General features: G+C 41.7%; 1 protein-coding gene across 1 annotated transcript; it reads left to right on the top strand.

The window, feature by feature from the left end:
* Window positions 1–1,842: 1,842 nt before the first annotated feature.
* Gnl2 (guanine nucleotide binding protein-like 2 (nucleolar)) lies at window positions 1,843–26,839 on the top strand. The gene is made up of 16 exons (XM_005395210.2): window positions 1,843–2,050; window positions 3,670–3,754; window positions 4,701–4,795; window positions 6,458–6,597; window positions 9,962–10,146; window positions 11,706–11,772; window positions 13,326–13,484; window positions 13,997–14,110; window positions 17,539–17,667; window positions 18,538–18,642; window positions 19,410–19,568; window positions 19,770–19,883; window positions 24,021–24,478; window positions 25,320–25,402; window positions 25,947–26,032; window positions 26,641–26,839. Exons 1-16 carry the CDS (start codon window positions 1,987–1,989, stop codon window positions 26,791–26,793), a joined length of 2,196 nt encoding a protein of 731 aa, XP_005395267.1. The 5' UTR covers window positions 1,843–1,986; the 3' UTR covers window positions 26,794–26,839.

Here is a 26,839-nt window from a genome sequence, read left to right as displayed (position 1 = left end):
AGGAAGAAGGGGGGTTGGGGATATAGCTCAGCAGTGCAGTGCCTGCCTGGCAAGCATGAAGTGCTGAGTTCAATTCCTGGTATCCCCTCTAAAAAAAGAGGAAGAGAGTACATCCAACTCTCATCTAAGACAGGATCTACTTTTGCTCTAGAAAGAAGTTTTTGGGTTTGTTTCAGAGACAGAGAAACACTCCATCAACCCTACCTCAATTAGAGGACTTTACTTTCTAACAAGTTGTTTTCTCAGATGAAGCTATACTGCAAACTGCTGCCCTTCTTCCCACTAGACCGTATCTTTCCAGGCCTATCCTGAGGTCACAGCAGGGGCACATGTAACAACTTGAGGTGCCACAATAGGGGGAGACTTCTTGGTTGATATATTGGCATCTAGAAATTCTATTTTGGCTACTAACAGAAACAGCTGGGTCTTATTACCCTCCTTTGCCCTTGGGACAAGAAGCAGTACCTTCTCTTCTTTCTTATTCATTAATGAATATCTATTGAGTCCTCACTTTGTTTCAGGAGCTTTTTCTAATTTTTGAGGAAACAGCAGCAGACAAGTTTATACAGTTCCTGCTCTTAAAAAGCTTACATTTTCGCTTTGAGGAAGCAGCCAACAAACTTGCAAATAGGATCATTTCAGCAAGTGATAAGTGTCATGAAGTAAATAAAATTATGCAACAGAATAATAGTAGAAGGCAAGAGGTCATTGATTTATTATTTTTTAAGGAGGTCATTGATTTAGACGTATTAAATAATGAAGACTTCTTCCAGTAGGAAGGCTTGCCAGATAAAATACAGGACATATAAGTTCAATTTGAATGACTTTTTTTTTTTTTTTGGTATACTGTCAATCAAACTCAGGACCTTGCACTTGCCAGGCAGGCGCTTGTGCCACTGAGCTATATCCCCGGCCCCTGAATGGCTGATTAACAATGAATAATTGGGCTGGGGATATAACTCAATGGCACAAGCGCCTGCTTGACAAGCGCAAGATCCCCAGTACCGGAGAAAAACCAAAAAAAAAAAAAAAAAAAAAAATCATATATGGGAACAATGAATAATTTTTTAGGATAAGTATGTCCCAGACAATATTAGAGATATACGAAACATTCATTCTTTATTTAATTTTCAAATTTAACTAGGTGTCTTGTATTTTTATTTGCGAATTCTTGCAATTCTACCAGTAACTGACATTTGAGCTAACTACTGAATGACAGAAGAAACTAGTTATGACCCAGGGAAAGAGTGACTCAGGCAGAGAGAACATGCGGTGTAATTGTCAGAGGAAGACATAGATGAGGTCGGAGCCGGATCACAAAATTCCGTAGGAACGGCAGGGAATTTGAATCAACCTAAGAGTGATGATAAGCCATAAAAGCCATCTAAGCTATTAGGCCAGTAGAGGTCTCCCCCGTCGCTTTTTTGTGGTGTCGGGATCGAACTCATGGCCTCCTCACGCTGAACATGCGCTGTACCACTGAGCTACATCCATGACCTAGACTTGTATGGAAGAAGATGACATGTTCTGACGACTGGCTGTTGTGTGCTAGGTCACTTTTGGAAGGGTTTAGAGGAAAAATTTAGAAGATAATTAAGTTTGTGCCGTTGGTTTGAAAGAGGCTTTTTTATTGAGGGGTGGACCCAACTAGAAGTTCTGGCGGCGTGTCTAGGGTAAGTGGGAGGTTGCTACTGAGGGGCAGCTTGGCGGTTGCTAAGGCGGAGGAGGGCGGAGCTCGACGCTGTGCACCTCCTTAACTGCAGGGGCGGAGGCGGAACCAAGAGGGTGGGGGCGGAGCCAGGAGAGCGGCGGTGTCCGCCGCGAGTTCGCCGGAAGTGGCGAGCAGGGAGGGGGGGGCGCGAGCGGAAGTGAGGTGTTCCTGCGCTCAAGGTTCGGCGTGGTTCAGGCTGGTCAGCTTGGCTAGGCCTGGGAAGTGCCGAGCTCGTTTACCCAGTAAGCCAGAACGGTCCTTGTCCCCTCGGCAAGATGGTGAAGCCCAAGTACAAAGGACGGAGCACCATCAACCCCTCCAAGGCCAGCACCAACCCGGGTACGGGCCGCGGCGTTCGGCGGGGGTGGAGTTTGGAGGAAGCCCAGGGAAAGGCGCGGAGGGCCGAGGGGGAGGGGGGCCTGAGCGGGAGTGCTCGGAGGCACCTCCGACGGAGTGGCTGTCGGAGATGGAAGGGACAAAAAATAACACTGCGGTGTTTTCTCCCCGTGGGCGCACTCGGAGGAGGCCTTGCACGCCCGGCAGGCCGAGGCGGAGTCACCCGGTCTCATCGGGGAGTGAACTCCCAGGCCTCCGGCAGCCGTGGTCCTTCCCAGTCGAGAAGTGCTGAGAAAGTCACGTTGAAAGTGCTGTAGGCGGACCCAGTGGGGCGTTTACATTTGACCATACTTTCTCGTCACCTTAGCGTTGACCATTTAAATGAAAAAGGTATTGTGATTTTGGTCCCAGAAATCGTCCTGGCCCGCAGAGTGCCTAGAAAAGCCTACAGGTAAAATGAATGTTACCGTTTCAATACAGGTGTTTTTGGAGTAGTGCATAAATTTTGGCGAGGTCCCACCTGCAGGATGAGCATGGATTGGGGGAGTCCCTTCCGTTCAGGTTTAGTTAATAACTTTGTTTTTAAACATGGTCTAGGGTTTTTTTGTTTTGTTTTGTTTTAACAACTTAATGCATGTTTAGTGTTTTCCTGGATCAATAATAAATTAATCCAGTTTATGTAGACTGGAATTTCAGAATGGTAACGTTGAAAAGACCCTCAGATTGATTTTATTGAAGCGACTGTACAAAGTCAGCTTAGTGAAATTTAGTGAGTTGTCGTAATTGGTGCACTTGGTGAATGGTAGTTCTGCCAGTCCTGGGACCAAAGTGTGTTTTCTACTGCACCCCTTCAGGAACACGTGATTTGAAGGGCTGCCAGAGTGAGAAGCAACGTAGCGTTATCTTGCGGATTTGACATCCTTTTTCTGAGGTGGAAAGCAAGAATTGCTACCTGTTTTATTGTGTAGTAGACTAAAACCAACAATAACTTCCTAATTAGGAAATTAAGAAACTGGCACATTAAGAACATGTTTTAAACACTGTGGTCTGTATGCTGCCTTCCATGGAGCAGGCCCTCAGTATTTGTTAAGCTGAGACAGAGGATGAAGAGCACAGATTTCGATCGAATGCTTGTGTCTAGCTCTGCTGATTAGTAGGTGCGTACTTGGAAAGGTGTGTAACGCCACTGCCTTGACTTGTGTGATTCAACATGGGCATAATATATCTCTGTGATTATTGTATGGATTAAATGAGACTTCCACCTGTAAAATGGCTAGCACAGTGCAATAATTAGAGCTAAAAGTACTAACTTATATACAGTTCTATTGAAGATTTAAGGATTGGATCAGCTCTGTCATACCATGTAGCTTTGAGTAATTTATTGAAGCAATATATGCAGAGAGTAAAGATTTTGAGGTGGGACTGGGGGATATACCTCACTGGCACAGAGCCTACCTGGCAAGCACGAGGTCCTGAGTTCCATTCCTGATACTAAAAAAGAAAGATTTTGAGGTGAGGTAGCAGCTTGCCTAGTTTGGGTGAACTATTTGGTGCATTTTGGGCAGGGACCATACTTATATTTGTTGTTTATTTAATAGTGTACTGTCTACTTCTGTTTCTAGATCGAGTACAGGGAGCAGGAGGCCAAAACATGAGGGACCGGGCTACAATTCGGCGCCTAAACATGTATAGGCAAAAGGAGCGCAGGTGAGCATTAGGCATTGTTACCTTTTGCCATTCCTTCATGCCCTTGACTTGTAGCCAAGATACGTTAAGCTTTTGATCTTCCCACCGCCACGTTCTCCAAATAGGGGTGGAATATTTTCAAGTATCATTTTATGAGTGTTGTTATGGTAAATATCTTTACTTTTTGACTAAAGGAATGAGTGGTAGATGGTGAAATAAAGACTTACACAATACTCCCCAACAAGTAGAGGTCTTGTTCCTCATAGCCTTGGTCTCCACAAATGGCACGATATCAGAGGTAAATATCCATCAGATGAAATACAAAGCATATAGGACTAGTTACAAAAACTGCCACAAAACTTGTCTATTGGTGCCAAATTTTAGATCATGGCACTGTGGCACTTGGACACTCATCTCAACTCTGAGTTCTGCTGAAGCAGCCTCTACCCCAGGGACTTGCTGAGTGTGGTATTTTGCTGGCTGGTCCTAATTTATTTGGTAATTAGATTCTTCATCTGTTCTAAAAGATGTGTCTAAAACATAAATGTCAATGAACTTAATCTGCGTTAGTCACCTATTTTGCAGTTTGTTTTAGAATTTTGAGTTCTAGGATAAATCACCCTCTACTTAAAATTCATTTAAACCAGCCTTCAAATAATTACCCAAAAACTCAAGTATGTGATTTTTTTTTTAAAAAGCAAACAAACAGTAAATGGATTTTTAAACATCAGCATTGTTACTCATCTAGCAGAAATCATTATGTGCTCTGTTGCAAGAGGTTAAATGGCTTTTGGGCAATCTGTTTCAAATGTAGAAGTACTTTTTGTTTATTGAAATCTGTATTTCATGATCATTTAAAGCCAAACAATAAAAAAAGTCCTTTTGATGGAAAAAGTATTCTGTAAACCAAACTTAGCTGTTGCCTTTCTTCTGTTGTCAACCAAAATCTGTTATTTCCTCAATTTAGGAACAATCGTGGTAAAGTGATTAAACCTCTGCAGTATCAGTCAACGGTGGCTTCTGGCACAGTGGCACGAGTAGAGCCAAATATTAAATGGTTTGGTGAGTTCCTGTTACTTTGCTCTACAAAATGGAAAAGACTACAATGTTTAAATGTCTAAAAGGCAGGAATTCACTCAAAAAAGCGAGTGAAACTGTTGAGGATTATATGGGAGAAAAGTAGTGGATTTCATCAGTGTCTTCTTCTTTTTTTTTTTCTTTTTTTTTTTTTTGGTACTGGGAATCAAACTCAGAACCTGCACTTGCCAGGCAGGCGCTGTGCCACTGAGCTATATCCCCAGCCTTGTGTCTTCCTTTTGAAGAGAACTCATTCTTAAATGTAGGCAAACTTTCTCAAGCAGATAAGACCTTCCTTAGTGACTAGCATTTGCCTACTTTGGAACTTTCCCCTTTAATTTCTGGTTGCCTAGAGAGATTACTGTTGAGAGATGGCCTGCAGGTGTGTTTATGCCTTTAGCTGGCAGAGTAGATGTTGTTAAACATCTTTCTATGCATAAATGGAGGGGGGTGCTTCCTCTTTTGGAAACTTCCTTTCCTTTCATTTGGGCCTTTCGGCCTTCCCTTTGGCCCTTGGTGAGATGTATGATGTCATTGTTTGCCTGGTTTTGGGGGCCAAGTGGCAACTTTCTATGACTATCTTTCATAAAAAGATACCCTTAAGCACTGCAACACACAAAAATGTCAAAGAAAGGACTAGAGGTATAGCTCAGTGTAGAGCACATAAGCCCTGGGTTCAATCTCCAATACCACCAAAAAAAAAAATAAATAAATAAAGAGTCAAAGAAGACTCAGTGGGGTTTTAGCATGGGAACTGGGTACTGGGCCTCTAGATCCAGGTTCGGAGTCAAGCCCTGCCATTTATGTGACTGGGCAAGTTATTAACTCTGTTCATCAGTTTTCTCATTTCTAAAATGGGAATAGCTGGGCATGGTGGCACACACCTTTAATCCCAGGACTCGGGACGCTGAGGTACGAGGGTCACTACGAGTTCAAGGCGAGCCTGGACTACATAATGAGACCCTGTCTCTACATAAATGCATATATATATATACACTGCATCTCATAGGTCTGTTGTGGTAATTAAATGAATAGATGCATGGAGAGTGCTTGGAATAGCGCTAAGGAGATGGTAAGTACAGTGTAAGCATCAGCTGCTGTCGTCAGTGCTTTGATATGGCATCTGTGCTCCAGCAGGCTGTTGAATGGTTTCTTTGGGATCTGTCCCTTAGAAGGATTTTTCAGGTTGCATTTTAGGGCTTCATTTTATTCCCTCACATGGATTTAATGGTTAATCTAATACTTCTTCAAGCCCTCATACCCTAAATTATACCTATGACTTGAGCTTCTGAGCTTCTTGAGTTTGACTTTACCAACTGATCAGTAGTGACTGGCTCTAGATTTCTTTTCCAAGAAGTAGGACATTTGTCAAATCACAGTTCTGTTCAATGATGTTTCTTTTTCAGTTTTACCCTATCAGGAAATTGAGCTTGGAAAACTACTGAAACCCATTGTGTGTCTGTGTTGGTGGACTAGTTCATAGTGTATCAGGACAGTTTTTTGGGTTCCTTCCCTTAAGTTTGAAAATGGCTACAGGGAATGGAGATAAAAAGACTTGGGTGGTTGAGAATAATATAAAATCTTGCCTTTCACTGTAGTAAAACCAAGTTATTTATTAAATAGCAACATTTTTTATTTGTAAAACAGGAAACACACGTGTGATTAAGCAGTCCTCACTACAGAAATTTCAAGAGGAAATGGATACAGTTCTGAAGGATCCATACAAAGTTGTCATGAAGCAAAGCAAGTTACCAATGTCTCTTCTCCGTGACCGAATCCAGCCTCATGTAAGACATAGGATATCCTGGTGGTGGAGCTTTTTGGGCACACCGCGTACAGATACCTCTCTAACGTAGTATTTGTCTTTGACCTCAGTGCAGCAGTGATGAACTTTCTGAGACTTCTCTTTTCACATTTCTTAGGGGGTCTCACTTTTAGTTTTGACTGAGTTTTTCCAGGGAGGTGTCATAGGTGTCCTTTCCAGGGTGGTGGATCAAAATAGGGGTTGTGGATCAAGACTTGAATTTTAGTCATTTGTTTACCACCATTAATTACATTTTCTGTAAGTTTTAACTTCCTGCCTGTGAAGATAACCTCCTTCCTTGGGTGTTGGTTACAGACGAAACACGTAGAAAGCACTTGGCCCATAGAGAACACATAGCACACCACCTTAGAAGGGCTAAATAGATGATTGCTGTTAGTAATATGATTTATACCATTTATTTACTTTTGGTAGGCAAACTTAAGTGGTAACACTATGGGGAAATGGATCAAGTTGAAAAGAGTCCTGCAGTGCTACATACTTGCTAGCTTTTGTGGATCTTTAGAGATTTTTTTCATTCATCTTTTTGAGATAGGGTCTTGCTATGTAGTCCAGGCTGGGCTCAAATTTGTGGCAAACCTCCTGCCTCAGCCTCCTGACTGCTGGGATTACAGGTGTGTGCCACCACACCTACCTGGAGATTCTTTTCACTGAAAGGTAAGGGTGTGTTCAGAATGGTTGTTGATGGTTTAAGGCTAAAGTACAGTAAGAACTGCATTTGGCTGGAGTGCAGTGTGTTTCACATGGAACAAAGAAATGGCCTAATATTTGCACGTTTTTACTTGCATCATATATAATTCCCAGAAATGTAGCCAGTACATAGCTTTAGTTCCAGTATAGGGAAGGGAGGAAAATACTGACATGCATACATGGATTAAACAGTTCAAAGAAAAGTGTTTACTTGTAGAACAAAATAAAAACCAAGCCTTGGTTATTGCCTCAGGTTTTGTCAATTATGTTTTGTTTTATGATGGACTAGAAGAATGGCACCTATTAGGAGAATTGACTGTTTTCTTTCAGGGAAACACATGAGCGTAATTCATGAACCACAGACAAGTTGCTCATTTCCCTTGTTCTCTTTGTCCGTTCTCTCTAAAGCTGGCTTCTAAGCAACTATTGAATCCTGTTTATGGGAAAAACAGAGAGGTTCTGTTATGGATTTATTGCTTTGTTGCTCATTCCAGTTCATTGCTCCTGAAGTTTAGCGCTTAAATGTCTAATCTGCAGAATGAAGGATCTGCAGCTGAGGCAGTCAGTTTATATTTTGATGCAGGAAATTACTTAGGGTAGAGCCAAATGTAGTGGTGGAGACCTATAATCCCACCCCTCAGGAGGCTGAGGCAGGAAGATTGTTGCCTAGGCTACATAGTGAATTCAAAGCTAGCCTGATCTACATAGTGAGACCATATTTAAAAAAAAAAAAAAAAAAAAAAGGGTAGGGGAGTGGGAAAAGAAAATTATAAAGTTTTATCATGTACAGGTACAGATTCTCTATAATGTGATTATTATGTAAACCTAAAATGTACCAGTAAACTTCATTACTTAAAAGAAAAGACAGATGTAGTGGTGCATACCTTTAATCCCAATACTTGGAAGACTGAGGCAGGAGGATTACTGTGAGTTCCAGGCCAGCCTAGGCTACATAATGAGTTCAAGGGCAACCTGGGCTACAGAGTGAGACCCTGTTTCAAAACAAAAACAAAAAAGGAACTCAGAGTAAAATGATGGATTTTCTGCTTTGGCCTTGAAAACCTTTACTTGTTTGTTACCTATTTTGTTTCAATGTGATATCTGTTACTCATTACAGTGAGTAATGAGTATAGTCAAATTCTATACAGTGTAGTCAAATCAGATATGGTGTACATTCATGTATATATGTGTTAGAATTACTGTATTTCTGTAGCAATACAGTAAACATACTATAACTTAAATTTTGCTTATATACTATAGACAGTCATGCTGTGTAGCCCAGGTTGGTCTGGAACTCATGGGGATACTCCTGCTTCAGCCTCCTGAGTGCTGGCATTACAGGCATGTGCCACCATGCCTAGCCCCTGCTTATGTAGTTTAAAAAGTACAATGTATGGTCAGGTTGTAGACCAAAAATAAAATGTATAGTATACTGTACAGGTGAAAAAGTTTTCAAAGGCAATTTTGGTCGCACTTGATTTTGCCTAGTGACATGAGAATCTAGTCCCCACAGAAAATGTGGACCTTGTGTTTGGGAATGTTGCCTTGATTTGGAGGATAGTAAATAAGAGATGAGTGGGAGAATCTGGGCAAGTAATAGTAGCTTAAAGATATGTAGAGATTGAAAAGGGAGATTCATTAAAGTTGAGAAGTCACAAGACTTCCACTGTTATCCTGCATTGCCTAGCTGTTGCTTAATGAGGAGCTCTACTGAGGGGAAGAGGGTGATTTTTTTTTTTTTTTTTTTAAAGGAGATGTTTTGCCAGCTCTTTACATTTTGTTACGTGATAGATCCTAACTCAAACTTCGACTTTCATCTTGCTTCAGGAATTCCTATGCCTGTAATTCCTTTATAGGCACATCAAGTTCTACTTAGTATCAGGTTGCCTTTATCGCATCTAAACTATTATTTTGGACTTTTGCTAGATGTTTTTCAACTGAAGACTTTCCATGTGCATTTAATAAAAACGTTACCTAAATTAGAGAGAATGTTATCTGAAACTAAAATGCATCTTACAAAACAAGCAATTCCTTTTAGCCATGAAGGAAATTAACTTCCAAGAAAATGTTGGCGTTTACAGTTGGTTTTAAAAAAAACACAAATTCAAGCATGATTGTCCTTGACAATGAGTTTGTGAATTTGGCAAATTTAATACACTTGTTTGAAAGCTCAAAAAAAAAATGGTCAAAAAAGATAAATTAATTTTCATCATTGTAGCCTTAATTACATTTGACTAAAGTTTATGATAAATGAAATAAAGCAGAGTTTTGGCAAGTCTTAACACATGCTTTATTTGTATTTTGTATTTCTCCAGGGAAGCTCAGAGAACTTCAGAGTAAGGACAAGTGCTTGTGCTATTTAAACAAACATTTCTGCTTGAAACTAGACTGAATCAGTGTTCTTGTAGATTTTGGGATGGGTTGAGCTTTTGAAAAATAAAAGCAAAAAACTTTGGTTGTTTTATTTTTTTGGGTTTTTTTGTTTTTTGTTTTTTTTTTCTGGTACTGGGAATCGAACTCATGACCTTGCGCTTGCCAGGCAGGTGCTGTGCTGCTGAGCAAAATCCCCAGCCCCTCTTTGGTTGGTTTTTAACTGATGGCTTTTTTCAGTTTTACCTGTACTTCTCCTTTCCCTTTAGAACTCCAAGGTGCACATTCTTGATACTGAAAGTTTTGAAACCACATTTGGTCCTAAGTCACAGAGAAAGCGGCCAAATTTATTTGCAAGTGATATGCAGTCGCTCTTAGAAAAAGCTGAGATGTCCACTGAGACCTATGACCAAGGCAAGGATCGCGATTTGGTAACTGAAGACACTGGTGTGAGGTATGCTTTTGAAGTTCATGTAGGTCTTACCATTTGCTCCTTTGCTACAAAATGTTTTCCTTAAAAATTTTGCCTATGCAAAGAGTGGCAATTTAACTCACAGACACAGGGTTACCCTCTCCCCTTAGATTAGAAATACTGGTAAAATTGGAGCCAGACTGAGAAGGAGTCAAGGTGGCTTCCTTGTTACAGATTTCTCTTCACCCTTCAAATAAAAATAAATATTTCCTCACTATAATAGCAGTAAATTGGGTCGTAGACTAGTTAGAAAATATATTTAAGTTGGAAAATGCAACAAAAATAATTCATGATGCTGATACTTAGCTTAAGTAATATTAATAACCAGGTGACTTGCAGTCCTCCTGCCTCAGCCTCCTGAATGCTGGAATTACAGGCATATGTCTCTATGCCTGACAGTAACTCTTTCTCATCCTTAATTATTCCCTGAAGATATGCTCTTACAGGGTAAATTATGATATCAAAAGGTATACACATATTTTGTTAGGGAACTACCACATTCCCCTTCAGGAAAGGATTACCAGTTTAGGTTCCCTGAGACTCGGTTTTGCCTTAGAGTCTTAAATGAGGAGGAGGTTTTACCCTTTTAATGAAGAGGCATTGTCCGGTGACTGCAGCTATACTAGCTTGTTGCTATAGTTACCCTTTCTCCAGATTTGGACCTCCCAGAGATAATGTTCAGCCACTTGAGGCCAAGCACAGAGAGGCAGCAAGTTCATTTCTTGCTAAATTTGGACTTTGTAGTTAGCTTTGTCATCTTTTCTGATTCGAGGTTTTCCTTCCTCCAAAAAGTACAGGAGGCAGTGGGGGAAAGTCAGAACTATTTTTGTTTCATTTTCCTTGGGTAAATAAATGTCTTTGATGCTAGTAAACAGATTCGAAACCCAAAAAGTGTCACTTGTTTTACATGGGAGTTACGGAGTATAGATTGTGGCTCAGATCCTGCCCATGCCATCTCTGACATTTTGCATAACTACAGCCATACTGTTTGTTCTTTCGCTTTGATTTTTTTATTGTGGTAAAATATACATGACATAAAATTTACCGTTTTAACCAATTTAAGTGCACAGTCCAGTAGCATTAAGTACATTTACATTGTTGTACAACCATCACTGTCTATCTCCAGAGTTTTTCATCACTCCAAACTGAAATCTGTACCTAATTCCCATTCCACTTCCCCCTAGGTCCTGATAACTACTGTTACGCTTTCTGTCTTTGTGTAGGTGATATTGTACAATGTTTGTGCTTTTGTGTGTGGCTTATTTCACTTTGTATAACACCTTCAATGTTTATCCATGTTATAGCACATGTCAGAATTTCTTTCCTTCTTAAAGCTGGATAAAATTCCCATGTATGTGTATACCATCTTGCGTCTCCCCACTCATCTTTCAGTTGGTATTTAGGTAGGTAGTTTTTAAACTCAGTTATTTTTAGTCCTTGCCACTGATTTTGATACCCTTTCCTTTAATGTGTTGACTTTTCCCTGAGGCATCTTTTTAATCTTGATAGTTGCTCATTTTGGGTGTTTGTTTTTTATTTAGAAATGAAGCTCAAGAAGAGATATACAAGAAGGGACAGTCCAAAAGAATATGGGGAGAGCTCTACAAGGTAAGACTCTTAGGTTCTCGTGCAGTGATTCCTTTGACTTTTCATGTGCTTATGAGCAGATTCTGATGTGTTGAAGCTGTCAGATAAATCACAGACTCTACTGCCCATTCTTTCCTTTCTCCCACAAGAAATCAGGAATGATGCAACCACATACATATTACCACTGTTTTAGGTAGCAGCATTTTTTAAATTACTTGTACGAGTAAAAGCTACCTATAAATACTCCTGTATTGCCTGTTGATGTTTGGATTACCTGCCAAAATGATGCTCCTGTGTAGATTTATCTTACATGGTTAGAGCCACATGCTAAATTTTAAGTTGTTCATCCAGCTGTTCTCATTCTGTAAATGCGAACACATGTCTGGAGAATTAATACTTCACCCAGCGCACTCAGCTTGCTAGTGGACAAGACTTCGTGTATATATATCCTGATTCCTGATCTAAAGTTTTCTGGTTTTTTTCTAAAATTTTTTTAATTTTAATTTTTTTTTTTTTTTTTTTTGGTCTCTTTGAGAGAGGGTCTCACTGTGTAGTTCAGGCCGGCCTTGAGCTCACTTTGTAGCCCAAGCTGGCCTTGAACTCGCAACAATCCTCCTGCCTTGGCATCCTGAGTGCTGTGATTATAGGCGTGTACCACCACACCCAGCTTTTTTCTTTTTTATATTTTCTTTTTATCAGATTTTATTGATAACATTTTAGATATATGTAATGATCACATTCATAATAGAGAATTTGTACCTGTACATGATAGAACTTTTTTTCCATTCCCCTACCCTCCCTTCAACCTCTCCTCCCCTCCCCATTTACAAAAGCTTTGTTTCCATGTTTCCCTTTTTTATCATTTTTTTACCCTCCCTTTCCTTCCTCCTCCCCTCTCCCTTCTTCCCCTCCTCATTTGAACATTTTCTACTGATGCAAAGCTTTTTAACTGGCTAATTTTACATCCACAGGTAGGAATATTCTTAGGAAGAAAGCATAATCACATAATTAAACAGTGTCATAACTGGAAACCAGTACCTTAAAGGCATACTAAAATAAATCAGTTTTCTGTAACACACACAAAATTTTTTTTTTTTTTTTTTTGGTGGTACTGAGAATTGAGCCCAATGTCTCTGTATACCCAGCCCTTTTTTTGTTTTATATTTTGAGAGTTTGAGAAATTGAGAAAAAGTCTCATTAAGTTGCCCAGGCTGGGCTGAAACCTGCAGTCTCCCTGCCTTAGCTTCTTAGAGTGTGGGGATTATAAGTGTGCCCACCACACCTGGCAGTAGTAGAAACTTACCTAATAAGTAAATGATTCCATTCAGTAAGTTGTGTGATTGTGAAATAAGATGGGTTTCATCCACACTAGTTTTTCTGTTTGAAATTTGAGAAGTTTCAAATACCCCTGGGATGACTTTGAATTGTGGCCATTGGACATTGAGATTGGCTACTATCTGCTCTCCTAACAAGACTGTTTTGCAGTTGTCTTCAAAGATTTTCCTGGATTCCTTTAAATGCCATCCCTCTTGGTGTGTACTGTGGTAAACCTTTCCCACCCCTTGAATTTGCAGGTGATAGATTCATCAGATGTTGTAGTCCAAGTTCTTGATGCTAGAGATCCAATGGGTACCCGTTCTCCCCACATTGAGGCTTACTTGAAAAAGGAAAAACCCTGGAAACATCTCATTTTTGTACTCAACAAATGTGACCTTGTTCCAACCTGGGCAACGGTAAGTACAGCTACTAATCTAGAACAGACTGTTGAGGCGGCTCAGCTCGCGTAAACTAATGCATCAGCTTCCTGGCTTCTAGCTTGTAAGACATTAAACTGTTGTGCTCTTGAGACTGTGTGTATTCATTAGAAAGTTCTTACTGAAAACAGAACTAAAGTGTGCTTCGTTCATAATAAGCTGAGGCACCTTTTATCCTCTGGTAGCGTGTGTTGGGACAGCTGTAGGGCTTTGTAGGTCAAACAGCGAAGTGCCCCTTCAGGAGGCAGCTGCTGACACCACTGGTCTCCATGTTGTGTTCCATTAATTGTGTTTAGGAGCAATGAAGGCATTTTTGGAATATTATTTTGCAGTTAAAAAACGAAAGAACATTTATAAGAGTTACAGTTAACATTTTTTCCTTAAGCAAAAATGTATTTGAAATAGTCTTGTAATCTAACCTCTGACTCTTCCATCTATTGTAAATAAAGAAGCTACAATTTACCAACATGTTTTCTTCTGTCTCTCTTTAGAAAAGATGGGTTGCTGTCCTCTCCCAGGACTACCCAACACTTGCTTTCCATGCAAGTCTTACTAACCCTTTTGGCAAAGGAGCATTCATTCAGCTTCTGCGGCAGTTTGGAAAGGTATGGCGAGCTGGTCTGTTTCTCCAGAAGTCATGCAGCTGTGAGTTTGTGTGAGAATCTCTCTTCCACTGTGCATTGAACTTCACTTCCCTCTGCAGTTAGTTCTAGAGATGTAAAAATTCGTTCTGAAATGTTTCTCACTCTACCTTTGCCCCCATCCTGGTCCAGAGTTGATTTTTTTTCTTCTGCCACATCCCTAGCACCTGGGGTCTATTCTTCTCCACTTCCTGGAAATATTCTCAGCTCTTAGCCATGATTTCTGATATTTTCCTCTGTGTTGAGCTACATCTCAAGCCTCTGTCTGTCTATCTGTCTCTCTGTCTCTTTCTTTACTTAACTGTGAATGAAATCCAGGCCTTCACACTGAACTACAGGTCCCTCCCCTCTTTATTTTTAAATTTTTAGAGTCTTACTAAGTTGCCCAGGTGGGGCTTGAACTTGCACTTCTTCTGCCTCAGTCTCCCAGAGTACTGGGATTACAGGCGTGCACCCTATACCTGGCTGGAACATTTTTGGAGAGACCTTGCATTTTAAAAATCTTTATTCTGCCGGATGAACATGTGCAAACATTGTATTAACTCACTAGTATGAGAAGCTAAAAGAGTAAATACGATCCAAAATGTGCAATAGATACTGTAAAATGTTAAGAAACTTCAAAAGGAAAGAGAAACTGGGATGGGGTAAAGGAAAAAAGAAGGAAGAGGAGAGGGCTGGGGAGATAGCTTAGCAGCACAGTGCCTGCCTGGCACGTGCAAGGTCCCGAGTTTGATTGCTAGCACCAGAAATACACACACACACACACACACACACACACACACACACACACGATAGTTACACTACTAATTTCTCTTAGTTTATTGAAAAGAAAGGTTTGTGCTAATATTGTTTGGACAATTAAATGCCTATATCTTGTACTCTGAGTAACTAATTTAAAGATAACAGTATGGAATATATTAACCATTGTTACCCTCCTGCTAGTTTGTTTTCAGCTTTTGGGCTTTTTCTCTTTAAAATAAAAACAAAATCTTTATTCTACCCTTGTGCTATTACTTCTTAAGTCACCACGGCATTGTTTTGGGGCTTCAGACATTGCTATTGGGAAATCTGAGACCATTCTGACTCTTAATCCTCTGTGACTCTGATCTTTTTAAAAAATTTCCATTGTTCTAAAATTTTAATGATGTGCCTGAGGCAGGTCTTTTATTGTTCAGTGAGCTGGACATTTGATGGGACTTTTAGCTTGATTATTGTTTATTTCTTTGAAATTCTCTTTTTGCCCTCCATCATCTGTTTTTTCATTCGGGAGTTTGGTTTTTGCTTCCTGGTTTAACTCAGCTCTTCTCTTCTCCCTTCCTCCCACCTCCCCACCTTCCCTCTTTTCCCTCCCTTCCTAACTGGAGTGCTGTGCCACTGAGCTATATCCCCAGTCCTTTTTAAGTTGTTATTTTGAGACCATGTCTCACTATGTTACACAGGCTGGTCTCAAACTTGCGATCTGTCTACCTCAATCTCCCCAAGAAGCTGGGATACAGGTGTGTACCACTTCGCCCAGCTTTCCATTCTCTTTATTTCGGTATATAATAAATACCAAAATATATAGGGGATATCAGGATATACCATGTTTTGCTCTATTTTTGGGCACTTTTCATGACTTGGTCATCCACCTATTCTATCACAAAATGTATTTGCCTATATTAATTTTTGAGAGCTCAGACTTCCGGCCCCTGGTTCGGCTTGTTTCATGGATGCAGTAGCTTCTCTGCCTCAGAATGTTAATGACTAATGTTTTATAATTTTCCTTTCTCTATACATTGACTCTGTTACCTTTGGGTTTGCTTTTATATCTTTTCTACTAGAGTCACACTTCAAATGTCTGGTTGTTCTTGGTTCTCCATTCATATTTAAGAGTAAAGTACCATGTTGGGCAAGGTAGCATACTCCCAGCTACTTAGGAAGCTGAGGCAGGAAGGTAACTTGTGCCCCTAAGTTTGAGGCCAGCCTGGGCTACATAGCAAGGCCCTGTCTTAACAAGCAGAATAAGGCACTAACAATCTTTTTGCATTGATTGGAGTGTATTGACTGATAGATTTCTCTGTAGGATAATTACCCAGTTTTTTGGGGGTTTTTTTTGTTTTTGTTTTTTTTTTTTTTTTTTCTTCAGTTTTTTTGAGACAGAGTCTCGCTGTGTTGCCCAGGCTAGCCTGGAACTCATGGCGTTCCTCCTGCCTCAGCCTCCCGAGTGCTGGGATTACAGCATACTCCACCATGTATTCCTGGACCGAAATATTTTTGGAAGATCTCCTATAGATGCTAATATCTAATAGATCTTTTTTCTTGAGCTATGAATATTTTTAGGGAAGGGCCCTGTAGTCTCTAGCTCTGGAGGTGTATGTACCTTGCTGTCAAGGTTCTAGGAGCTGTGGAGAAATTGGCATTTGGAGGGTCCCCTTATTTGATATTTAGACTTTCAATTAGTGACCCCGAGGATTCTTGTCTCACTGATGTTATTTCTAAAATTGAGTCTCATATCTAGGTTTTCAAAAATCATGACATCCTGAAGGCCTGGGCTTCTGCTGGAGTGGATGTTGTGTGCCTGTGCTGGGACGTAGCTGCCTCTGTAGGCTGCTGCCAGTCCTTTTGATTTTAGTCCTGAACTTAAAGGTTCCAAGGTTTTTTGTGATTCATTGTCATTATTGTTGATAGATTTTTAGTATTGCCATCTTTTAAACCACTTAGCTGTCTCATCTCCGTTTTGTTCTTTGGTTTTGTGTGTTTGGTTGTATTGGTTTAAGTGTGTTTGGTTCCCACTTCTGTCATTCTCATGGAGTTTAGGGAGGGAGTGGGGTTAGTATGTGTGTTCAGTCCGACCTCTTTACCTCCTCCTCCTGCCCCACCCTTCTATATCATGCGTGTCTTTCTGTGTTGCCCATGTTGCTCCATACTCCTGTGCCCAAGTGATCCTCCTGCCTCAGCCTCCCAGTGTCTGAGACTTAACAGGCACATGTTACCGTGCCTATTGTAGTGCATTTCTTGGTAACAGGCTGTGTTTTGTCTCCTTGAAACTTTCACCCAGTGGTCTAACTTGAGATTGATTTTTTTTCCTTTTGTTTGTGGCAATAAAAATGTTAAGTGCATTATGCAAAGAAAAGGGGGATGAATCATGGTATTGTCAGGTGCTGAATCTGTGAAAGTTCTCTTTTTTTTCTAAGAGTAATTCACATGGGTGACTAAGGAAATGATTCACCTCTGATTTATTAATAAGTATCCAGTTCATTCAGGTGATGTAGCTGGTTTGTGTCTGGGCTTCAAATCAACTTGTATCAACAGTTTTGCACTATATTCTTCGTATTAACAAAGAAACACAACCTGTTCCTCCTAAGGGATTTTCATGACTGCATGTTTGTGGTCTGTCTTCTTATTTTGCACAGTTGCACACTGACAAGAAGCAGATCAGCGTGGGGTTCATTGGCTATCCAAATGTTGGCAAGAGCTCTGTAATAAATACATTGCGTTCCAAGAAAGTTTGCAACGTGGCCCCTATTGCAGGTGAAACAAAGGTATATTTGACGTGGGGGATTTTACTTCTCTATATTTTAGGAGTCCTCACTTTTCTTTATATTTTAGGAATCCTCAAACTTTTCGGCACCATGGACAGATTTCATTAAAGTCAGTTTTTCCACAGGTGGGGTAGGGAGATGGGTTTTAAGATGATTCAAAGGAGTGTACAACCTAGATCCCAGGGTCTTCTACATGCTAGGCAAGCCTCTAGCACTGAGCCATACATAGCCCCATCTGCTTCTCTTGAATGAAGACCACCATTGGGAGTTTAGTTCTCCATATAATAACTTAGAATATAGAATAATTTAGAATATAATAATTTAGAGTTTCTACCCACTTCATTAAGATTGAGTGTACTTTGTATGACATTATGTAGCTTTGGTGTGATTTAGCTGATGCCATTCACGTTCAAGTCTGTTTTAAATTGTCACTCCAGCCTTTTACATTGATAAACAAAACTAACCCAAAGAATTTTGATGCCTAGGTTAAAAAGGAAAACAACCTTTGGTAGATTCTCACGATTGAGGGACAGAATGTGGAGCTCAGTGTTTGGGGAACAGCATGGTTCTGGTTAGGAGCCAACAGTACTATTCCAAGAATACTTTTAAAACTCAGAGAAAGAGTCACTGGGTATTACTGTGCAAAACTAGATAGAAATCCTGTCTACTTTATTTTTGGGTTCTTAGCTTATAGAAACTTTGGTTTATACTTAGCAGAAGTGTCTTAGAGAGCTTGATTACATAGCAGCTTGCTTTCTTTGACTTCGCTCTTCTTTTCTAGCTTCATATAGCAGGATGCAGGGTGTATGAAGGTAAATTTGTGGTATAGTCCTGATCCTAGCATGTTGCTGGCTTTTTTTCTGACTGCAGGTCTGGCAGTATATTACCTTGATGCGTCGGATATTTCTCATTGATTGTCCAGGTGTAGTTTACCCTTCTGAGGACTCAGAGACGGACATTGTGCTGAAAGGTGTTGTGAGTATTTCATCTCAATGGCCTCTGTTTGCCTTTGATGGGGGAGTGCCCTGAAGAAATCCTGGAAGCTTTCACTTTTTTCTCCTTCAGAAGGCAGTGTGGGGTCAGGCTGTCTAACCAAACTTTAGGAATATGATGCTGAGCAGGGTAGCCTTGCCTTCCCATTGCAGCCTGCCTGAGGAATTAGTGGAACCATGGGCATATCTGGTCAGTATCATCCCACAACAGAGTTTGTAGTTTACACATAGGATCCAGAGGCAAGCAAGGCCTGTTTATGTTTAGTGATAATTCATCTTCGCGGGTTTATGGATTGAGTCATTTTGGAACCCAGTCATTTCCTCACTTGTTTCTGAACATGACCAAAAACTTGCAGTGGCTCCCCTAACCTTAACCGTGCTTCCGGCCATGCATCTTTTGCACATTCTTCTGCTGCCTTCTTAAACTATTCCATTCTGCTGCGATGCTGGGATTGGCAGGCTTTTAACCATTTCTACACATGGGTAGCCTGGAGCATTCCAGATGCAAACTGTTTGCGGAAGCCAGTAAGTTTGTGGTGAGCTGGGATTAGCACTGAGTTCTGGGTGGCTGTGATCAGCTTTGAGCAGTGCCCCTTGCACCCGACCATGTCTCGCCATCTTGGAGACAGGCTCCTGCCAGGCTCCTCACATCTTAGAATGTTGACATCCATTTTGTGTTACAAAGAACACTGGAAACTTCCCCTTTTCTACAGTACAGTTTGTAAACAAGAGATTTCTGTTAACATCTAGGTTCAAGTAGAAAAAATTAAGACTCCTGAAGACCACGTTGGTGCTGTCCTAGAACGAGCAAAGCCAGAATATATCAGTAAGACATACAAGATTGATTCATGGGAGAACGCTGAGGATTTTCTTGAAAAACTTGCTTTTCGCACTGGGAAATTATTAAAGGTGAGCCAGAGTCTGAGATTTTGGACTGGTATTAACCAGAAGCCTGTCATGTGTGGTGTGGACTGTTTCGTATGCATCATGTAAGCCATACGAAGCTTGTTAAGCAGGTGGATGTGAACGACTGGGACAACTGAAATGCCCCCAAAGTGGGAGGAAGTTCTATTCTTCAGATTTAATTGGGAATCTTTCCTGATGTTGTAGGGTGGAGAGCCTGACTTGCAGACGGTGGGCAAGATGGTCCTCAATGACTGGCAGAGGGGCCGGATCCCTTTCTTTGTCAAGCCACCCAATGCAGAGGCATCCACAGCCCCCTCGGTAAGAGTTGGGTGCATTCAGCGCTTGGAAATTGAAGTTACCCACCCTGATATGGTACAGTTTCTGGTTGCCTTCCTCTGTGGAGCATCTTACTCCTTTGAGATAGGTATTTCAGGTGCAATTTCCCAGTCCAGAGTACTACTGCCTTGGCCTTGTTGGGGGTGGCAGTAGAGAGAATAGGCAGAAGTGCCATGGAAGATCAAGCTTAGATGGCCTCTTTACAGCCTTGGGAAAATAAATTTATTAAATGTGGGCAATTGGACTGGATATGATGGTGCACACTTATAATCCCAGTACTTGGGAGGCTGAGGAAGGAGAACTGCAAGTTCAAGACCAGCCTGGACTACATAGCAAGACTGTTGAAAAGAAAAAGTAAGGAATCTTTTGGTACCTCTGACTTTCCTTAAATGTGAGAAACAGAGCCATCACCAAGATTCACTTGTTGAACATTTTTTAGAACCAGCCATGTGCCAGACACAGGGAACAAAGGTAAGTAACAGCCCTTCCCCTCAAGAAGGTCATGCTCAAGTGAGAAAGGAGAGTGGTATAGTTGGTGATGCTCAAAAAGAAGTCTTAGGTTTGGAGCCTCAGACCTGGGTCTGACCGCTTCCCACTGTGCTGTTCCCTTACCTTGGCAGTGGGCTGCCCCAAGGCTCAACATAGTGCTTTGCTTTCCTGTTTCTAGGGCTTTTTTCAGAACTCAGCCAAGTCTCTTTAAAGTGTTGGCTTCAAGTTTTGCTTCTCTAGTGATACTGTTTTGGGTCCGTATAGCCCTGGTTTTCTCTTTGCAAAATGTTTCCAGAGTTGCACCTGTATCTTGGTAATGCCCTGTGAATATTTTCTCTAGCATTCAGAATTAGGATGCCCGAAGCTGGTGTTTTTTTCCTCCCTCTCTGCTAAAACCACAGTGAGCAAAATAGTTTTCCTTTGTATGTTCTCAGTTATTGACTAATACATTCATTCAGCCATGTGTGCCATGTCTCCTGCGTGCCTGGCACTCTGGGAACTGGAGGTGCTGCGGTGAAGAGGGGACCGGGCCTGCCCTGCTGCATTTATTTTCCTGTGTACATATGTGTTTTTCCACTCCACTTCTGCATTTCTCCAGCATCTTCTGGGTATCCCAGTAATTCAGATGCCAGGTGCAGATGGGTTCCTAGGCAACCCACACTTAGGCCTAGCTAACTACAAATTCAGTTCTAAGTGTTCTGGGGCTTATTAATTTGCTTAATAAAGTGCTCAGAAAAGTACTTACTTTGTGATTGCCAGTGTATTACAAATGAGAAAGCTGAATGGAAGAGATGTCTGGGCAAGATACGGGAAGGAAGCACAGAGCTTCCATGCCCGCTATGTGTTACCACCCTCCTAGTGCATCCTGTGCTCAACTCGAAAAGCTCCTGGACCCTATAAGGAATTTTTTATGGAGGCTTCATACAGTAAGCACTGTTGATTCAATCCATGGCCCTTACCCTGAGCTCAGACTTCACCACCACTCTCATCCTAAAGCTGTCTAGGGACTCTGTCCATGGGTTATTTCGTTAGCTTAAAACTCAAGTATGATGAAAAGAGACTACTTAGGAAAATCAAGTTACCCCTATCCCTTAAGAAATTCCAAGGGTTTTAAGCATTCTGTGCTAGGAACTGGAATAAAAACTAAATATGTATGTGTATCACAGGGAGGCAGAGAGCATACACTGAGTTCATAATGTCAAGAAATATTGTGTACTCTGAGGAAAGTAGACCAGGGTAAGGCATTGAAGAAGGCAGGAGAAGGCTTTTGTATGTAGGTGAGGTGGCTGGGGAAGTGGCATTTTACAGAGGCCTTCATGATACAAGGGAGAAGCCAAGAAAATTGTCTGAAAAGGAGGGCATTCGAGGCAGAGCACTGATACGGGATATGCTTATTCTGTCCAGACTGCTGAAGAGAAGTCACTGGCTGGGTATAAAGCAGAAGGGATGGATGGTGTGACAGGAACCCACTGAAGGTTTTGAGATAACTGAACCCAGGCATTGTTCTGGAATCAGCATCACTGTTATCTTGTGAGCATATATGGAAGACTGGGATTGCCTTTAGTCCTTCCCCCACGTCTAGTCATTAAGTTTAGATAACTCAGGTAATTCTTCAGAACTATTAGCCAGGCATGGTGGTTCACTCAGGAGGCTGAGGCTGGAGGATCACTGATTTCAGGGTCAGCCTGAACTGCATAATAAGACTCTGTATTTAAAACAAAAAATCCAGCTGGGAACATAGCTCAGCGGCACAAGTGCCTGCCTGGCAAACACAAGGTCCTGTGTTCAATTCCCGGTACCAAAAAAAATAAAATAAAATAAAAACCCACAAACTATTGTATTCCCTCTACTCTTTGAGTCTTTTTCTTTTTTTTTTTTCTTGTTTTGTTTGCTGGCTTTCTGTTTTGGTTGATGAGGCTAACACCTCTTGAGAGTCTGAAAACTAAAATTTGTGTTACTGGAAAAATACACAAATTTGCGTATAGTTTCCTGAATCTTATGGATTCCTGACTTGTTCAGCATTTTATCCAGTGCTTTTACTTGGTCATTTGGTTTGTTTGTTTTTGAGGAAAAGTCTGTAGTGGATTGACAACTGGTGGTCAGCTTATAACCCCCAGCTGAACTGAGTAAGCGTGGTGCTGGGTGTGGGAGCCCCAGCTGAGGATTGTTGCCAGCAGCAGAAGAGGCAGAACTGGAGAAGTGAGGCTGTTGGGAGCAGAGAAAGGCTTTTGAAAACTAAAAGGCTGTTGGGAACTGAGAAAGGCTGTTGGGAGCTGGTAGAGGCTGTGAAGGATCTGTGCTGGCAGGCTGAGGGATCTGCACTGGAGCCAGGAAGCGATGTGCAGAGTAAGAACCAGAGCTCTTCTGAAAAGTACCACAGCCATCCTCAGCAACAGTGAGGTCCCGAGCTCCCCCATTGGTGAAGACAGCTGAGTTCCCATCAGGAAAGCTAATGCAGCAAGCTTCTCCCAGAGACCGACAGTGTACCATCTTCACCTCTGGAGCTAGAAAGCTATGCTCAGAGTGAGGACCAGAGCTCCCCCAAAGTGAACCAAAGCTATTCTCACTGCCAACAAGGTCCCGAGCTCCTCGGAGGATGAAACCAGCCAAGTTCATCAGGAAAACCAGCATGACAAGCTCCTCCAACAGAACCAACAGCTCCGTACAGCTTCTACCAGCTCCCAACAGCCTTTCTCAGTTCCCAACAGCCTTTCTCAGTTCCCAACAGCCTTTTAGTTTTCAAAAGCCTTTCTCTGTTCCCAACAACCTCACTTCTCCAGTTCTGCCTCTTATGCTGCTGGCAGCAGTCCTCAGGTGGGCCTCCCACACCTAGCACCACACTTACTCAGTTCAGCTGGGGGTTATAAGTTGACCACCAGTTGTCAGTCCACTACAAGGTCTTACTAAGTAGTCCAGGCTTGGCCTTAAACTCACTGTGTAGCCCAGGCTGGCCTGAAATTCTCCATCCATCTGCCTCTTGGGTGCTGGGATCACAGGCGTGCACCACCACACACAGCTTATTTCGTACTCGACTTTGGAAAATCACTTCATTTCTGTGAGTCTGGGTTGCAAAGGTGAAATGATGGGTAAGTGTGGGAAGCACCAGTGGAAAGCATGGCCCATAGGACCAGCCAGTCACTGTAGCGTTCCTGAGCTCAGAGTGTTCATTTGAGCCCTGCTCATGAAATTCCTCTGCAGGTATTACATTCTTTCAAGACACCTCCGAATGCCTCTCCTTAGTACTGTTCTAGTCCTCACAGTTGAGTCTGGCATTCATTTTCATACATGTTTGCTCAGCAACTACCTGCTCCTTGCAATATTCCAGGGAGATCTAGGGAATCTCACCTACCTGTACTAAATGATTGTTTGGTTTTATTGATTAAACACTATAACTGGCAGACCTTTTATAACCACAGGTCTGCCCTATGATCCTTTTAAGTACTGATTGCTGGGTCTAGGGTTCATTGGCTTTGAGTAGATTGATGGTCTGAATCAATTTGGGCGTGTTTTGCGCTTTCCCTAAGTCCTAAGCAGAGAACTGTTTATTCAAGAGCAAAGTGTGAGTTCAAGCATTGTTTTTCTTTCCTGATTCCATTTCTCTTCCTGCCCCACTGTTCTTGGCTTTGATAGCTTCCTCCTTCCTCATCTTCGGAAGATGCTACTGAAACAACCCAGAACAACGTGGAAGAGGAAACTGCAGAGATCATAGGTAAAGGTTCAGAACCTGTCATTGAAAAAGAAAAAGAAGAGGACCATCCCTGTGATGCTAACTCTGAGATGCAGCAGATCCTTGCACGGGTTCGCCAGAACTTTGGCAAAATCAATGTCATGCCCCAATTTTCTGGGGATGACCTGGTTCCTGTGGAGGCGTCAGACATTGAAGATGAGCTGGAGAGCTTTTCTGATGAGGAGGAGGAACAGGAGCAGGAGCAATCAGAAGACGATGACAAGGAAGAGGCTGATCAGGAGTCCCAGGAAGAGCAAGTGGGAAATGACACCAAAGCAGTGATTAAAGCCCTAGATGAGAAAATTGCAAAATACCAGAAGTTTTTAAACAAAGCCAGGGCTAAAAAGTTCTCAGCAGTCAGGTAACACTCATCATCTTAAAAATTGTAGTTTGTGCCTTTCCCTAAAACTTGCCATGAGTATTGGACAGGGGTTGTGCGTGCTAGGCAAGTGCTTAACCACTGAGCTCTGTCTGAACCTGAGTAGTTTTTGGTTTTGTTTTTTTTTAATCAAGTTACTGTTTTTAAAAAGTGATCTGGCTGGGCTTCATGGCTCATGCCTGTAATCCCAGCACTTGGGTGGCTGAGGCAGGAGAATCGTTGCAAGTTTGAGACCAGCCTGGGCTACAAAGTGAGCTCAAGGCCAGCCTGAACTGCATAGTGAGACCCTGTCCCAAAAAGACAAAAAAAAAAAGTGATCTGTAAGGGCTGGGCGTGGTGGCACACATCTGTGATCCCAGCACTTGGGAGGCTGAGGCAGGAGGTATTACCACAAGCTCAAGACCAGCCTGGGCTACATAGTGAGTTCAAAACCAGCCTAAATTACAGAATAAGACCCTGTGTCAGGGGCTAGGGAGTTAGCTTAGCGGCACAGCACCTGCCTGGCAAGCGCAAGGTCGTGAGTTCAGTTCCCGGTACCGGAAAACAAAACAAAACAAAAAACAAAAAGACCCTGTGTCAAAAAAAGTGATCTGTAAATTTTGTCATATTCTTACACCTGGAATATGAAAAGCTTAATTATCCGGTATTTTAGAAATGCCTCGGGAGCTACAGAAACTGTTGGGTGTTGAGTCTGTCTCCTAGTGGTAGCAGAATAGGAGCAGAGTGCCTATCGTTGAGTGCATGGGAGGCCTCCAAGCCATCTTGACTGGTGCAGCAGAGAGTAATGCTGGGCATCTTTATTACTTGGCTTTTTCTGTTGCAGAATATCCAAGGGGTTAAGTGAAAAAGTTTTTGCAAAATCTGAGGAACAAAAAACACCACCTAAAGAAGAAGTAAATGAAACAGGTAAATATAAATTATTTAAATTGTTTAGATGTGGTTTGCATTTTCAGAATTTCAGGTAACTTTAATTTTCAGCTTCTCAAGTATTGTCATCCACATAAATGTTTACCACATCTAGTGGATTACCCTGGTTCCCTGTATTATTATTCACATAGACTAGATTATCTACTTTTTATTGTGCACATTAGTTAGAATTAAATTGGCAATTCAGAAATGTTGTTAAAAATACCTCATTAACCTTAGAATCTAAGGATGAGTGCACAGATTGGGGCAGGGGTATTTCATATGTTTATCTTTTATTCCTTTTGACAAACAGCTTCTACATCAAGGGTATTAGTGTGACACAGGCATCAACCATGCCATGGCCTATGTGGTCTGTTCTGACCTGCTGCCTTCGCAGCTTCCTCCTGCTTTCCTCTACTTTACTCACTCACTCCATCTGTACACGTCTTTCTCTCCTTTTGACAAGCTTGTCCCCTCCATAGGATTTGCAAACAAACTATTAGAAAATTCATTTTTTCCTGTGTATTTTAATTATTGTGTCTAGCACCTACTAAAAAGGGAAGGAAGCGGAAGGCACAGAGGGAAGAAGAACAGTCAAGTAAAACTCGAAGGATGCTTACCTCTAAGGAAGTGAGTATTTTGATTCTTAGATAAGACCCAAGTATAGCAAGTAGAGAGAAGTCTGGTTCTCAAAGCCCTCTCTGAAACAAGGATGGTCTTGGAACTGAATCCAGGAAGCCCAGTCTTCAGTGACCTGGGTGGTGGGCACTTTAAGATTAAGAGGAGGCCTGCTGGATAGAAGTCCTTGAGTCCATGTCTTGTGACTCAGAAATTCCTGCTGTCTTCTCAGCTGTAGCCTAACATCTGGGAGAGTAGGGATTTGTGTGGTCACAGGTCAGTGACATGTGAGTGGCGGAGCTGGCTAGGCAGGCTGATCACTGTCCTCTGTGAAGGGCGGCTTTGTGATGGCTATGCAAAGCTGGAGCGGGCCCTCTCGGGAGGGGAAGTTTGTTAGTAATATTGCAGAAAGCATTCACACATTGGATGAGAAGCTGTAAATGAGTCATCGGTCATGATGGAGGAATGAACAGGTGTCTGAAGGAGCCTCCCCCCTTATCTCTGCTTCCAGTATCTGTGGTAGCTGCACAGGAAGTGGAGGAGAGATGAGAAACAGCTCCTGTTTTATGACTTACAGCTTTTGATTTTTTGTTGTTGTTTTTCTCGGTGTCTTTTTACAGCGAAGGCGAGCAGTACGGCAGCAACAATCCAAAAAAGTTGGTGTGCGATACTATGAAACCCACAATGTGAAAAATAGGAACCGGAACAAAAAGAAGACCAATGACTCAGAAGGACAAAAACACAAACAAAAAAAATTCAGACATAAGCAGTAACATCTAGAGTTGTTTATTAAATTATACCAAAATGTACAATTAGAAA

Source organism: Chinchilla lanigera, unplaced genomic scaffold, assembly GCF_000276665.1.
Source record: "Chinchilla lanigera isolate Chin_1 unplaced genomic scaffold, ChiLan1.0 scaffold00051, whole genome shotgun sequence".
In the NCBI taxonomy this organism is placed as follows: Eukaryota; Metazoa; Chordata; class Mammalia; order Rodentia; family Chinchillidae; genus Chinchilla; species Chinchilla lanigera.
The sequence above is the reverse complement of the archived record's forward strand: the minus strand, read 5'-3'. Positions and strand labels throughout refer to the sequence as shown.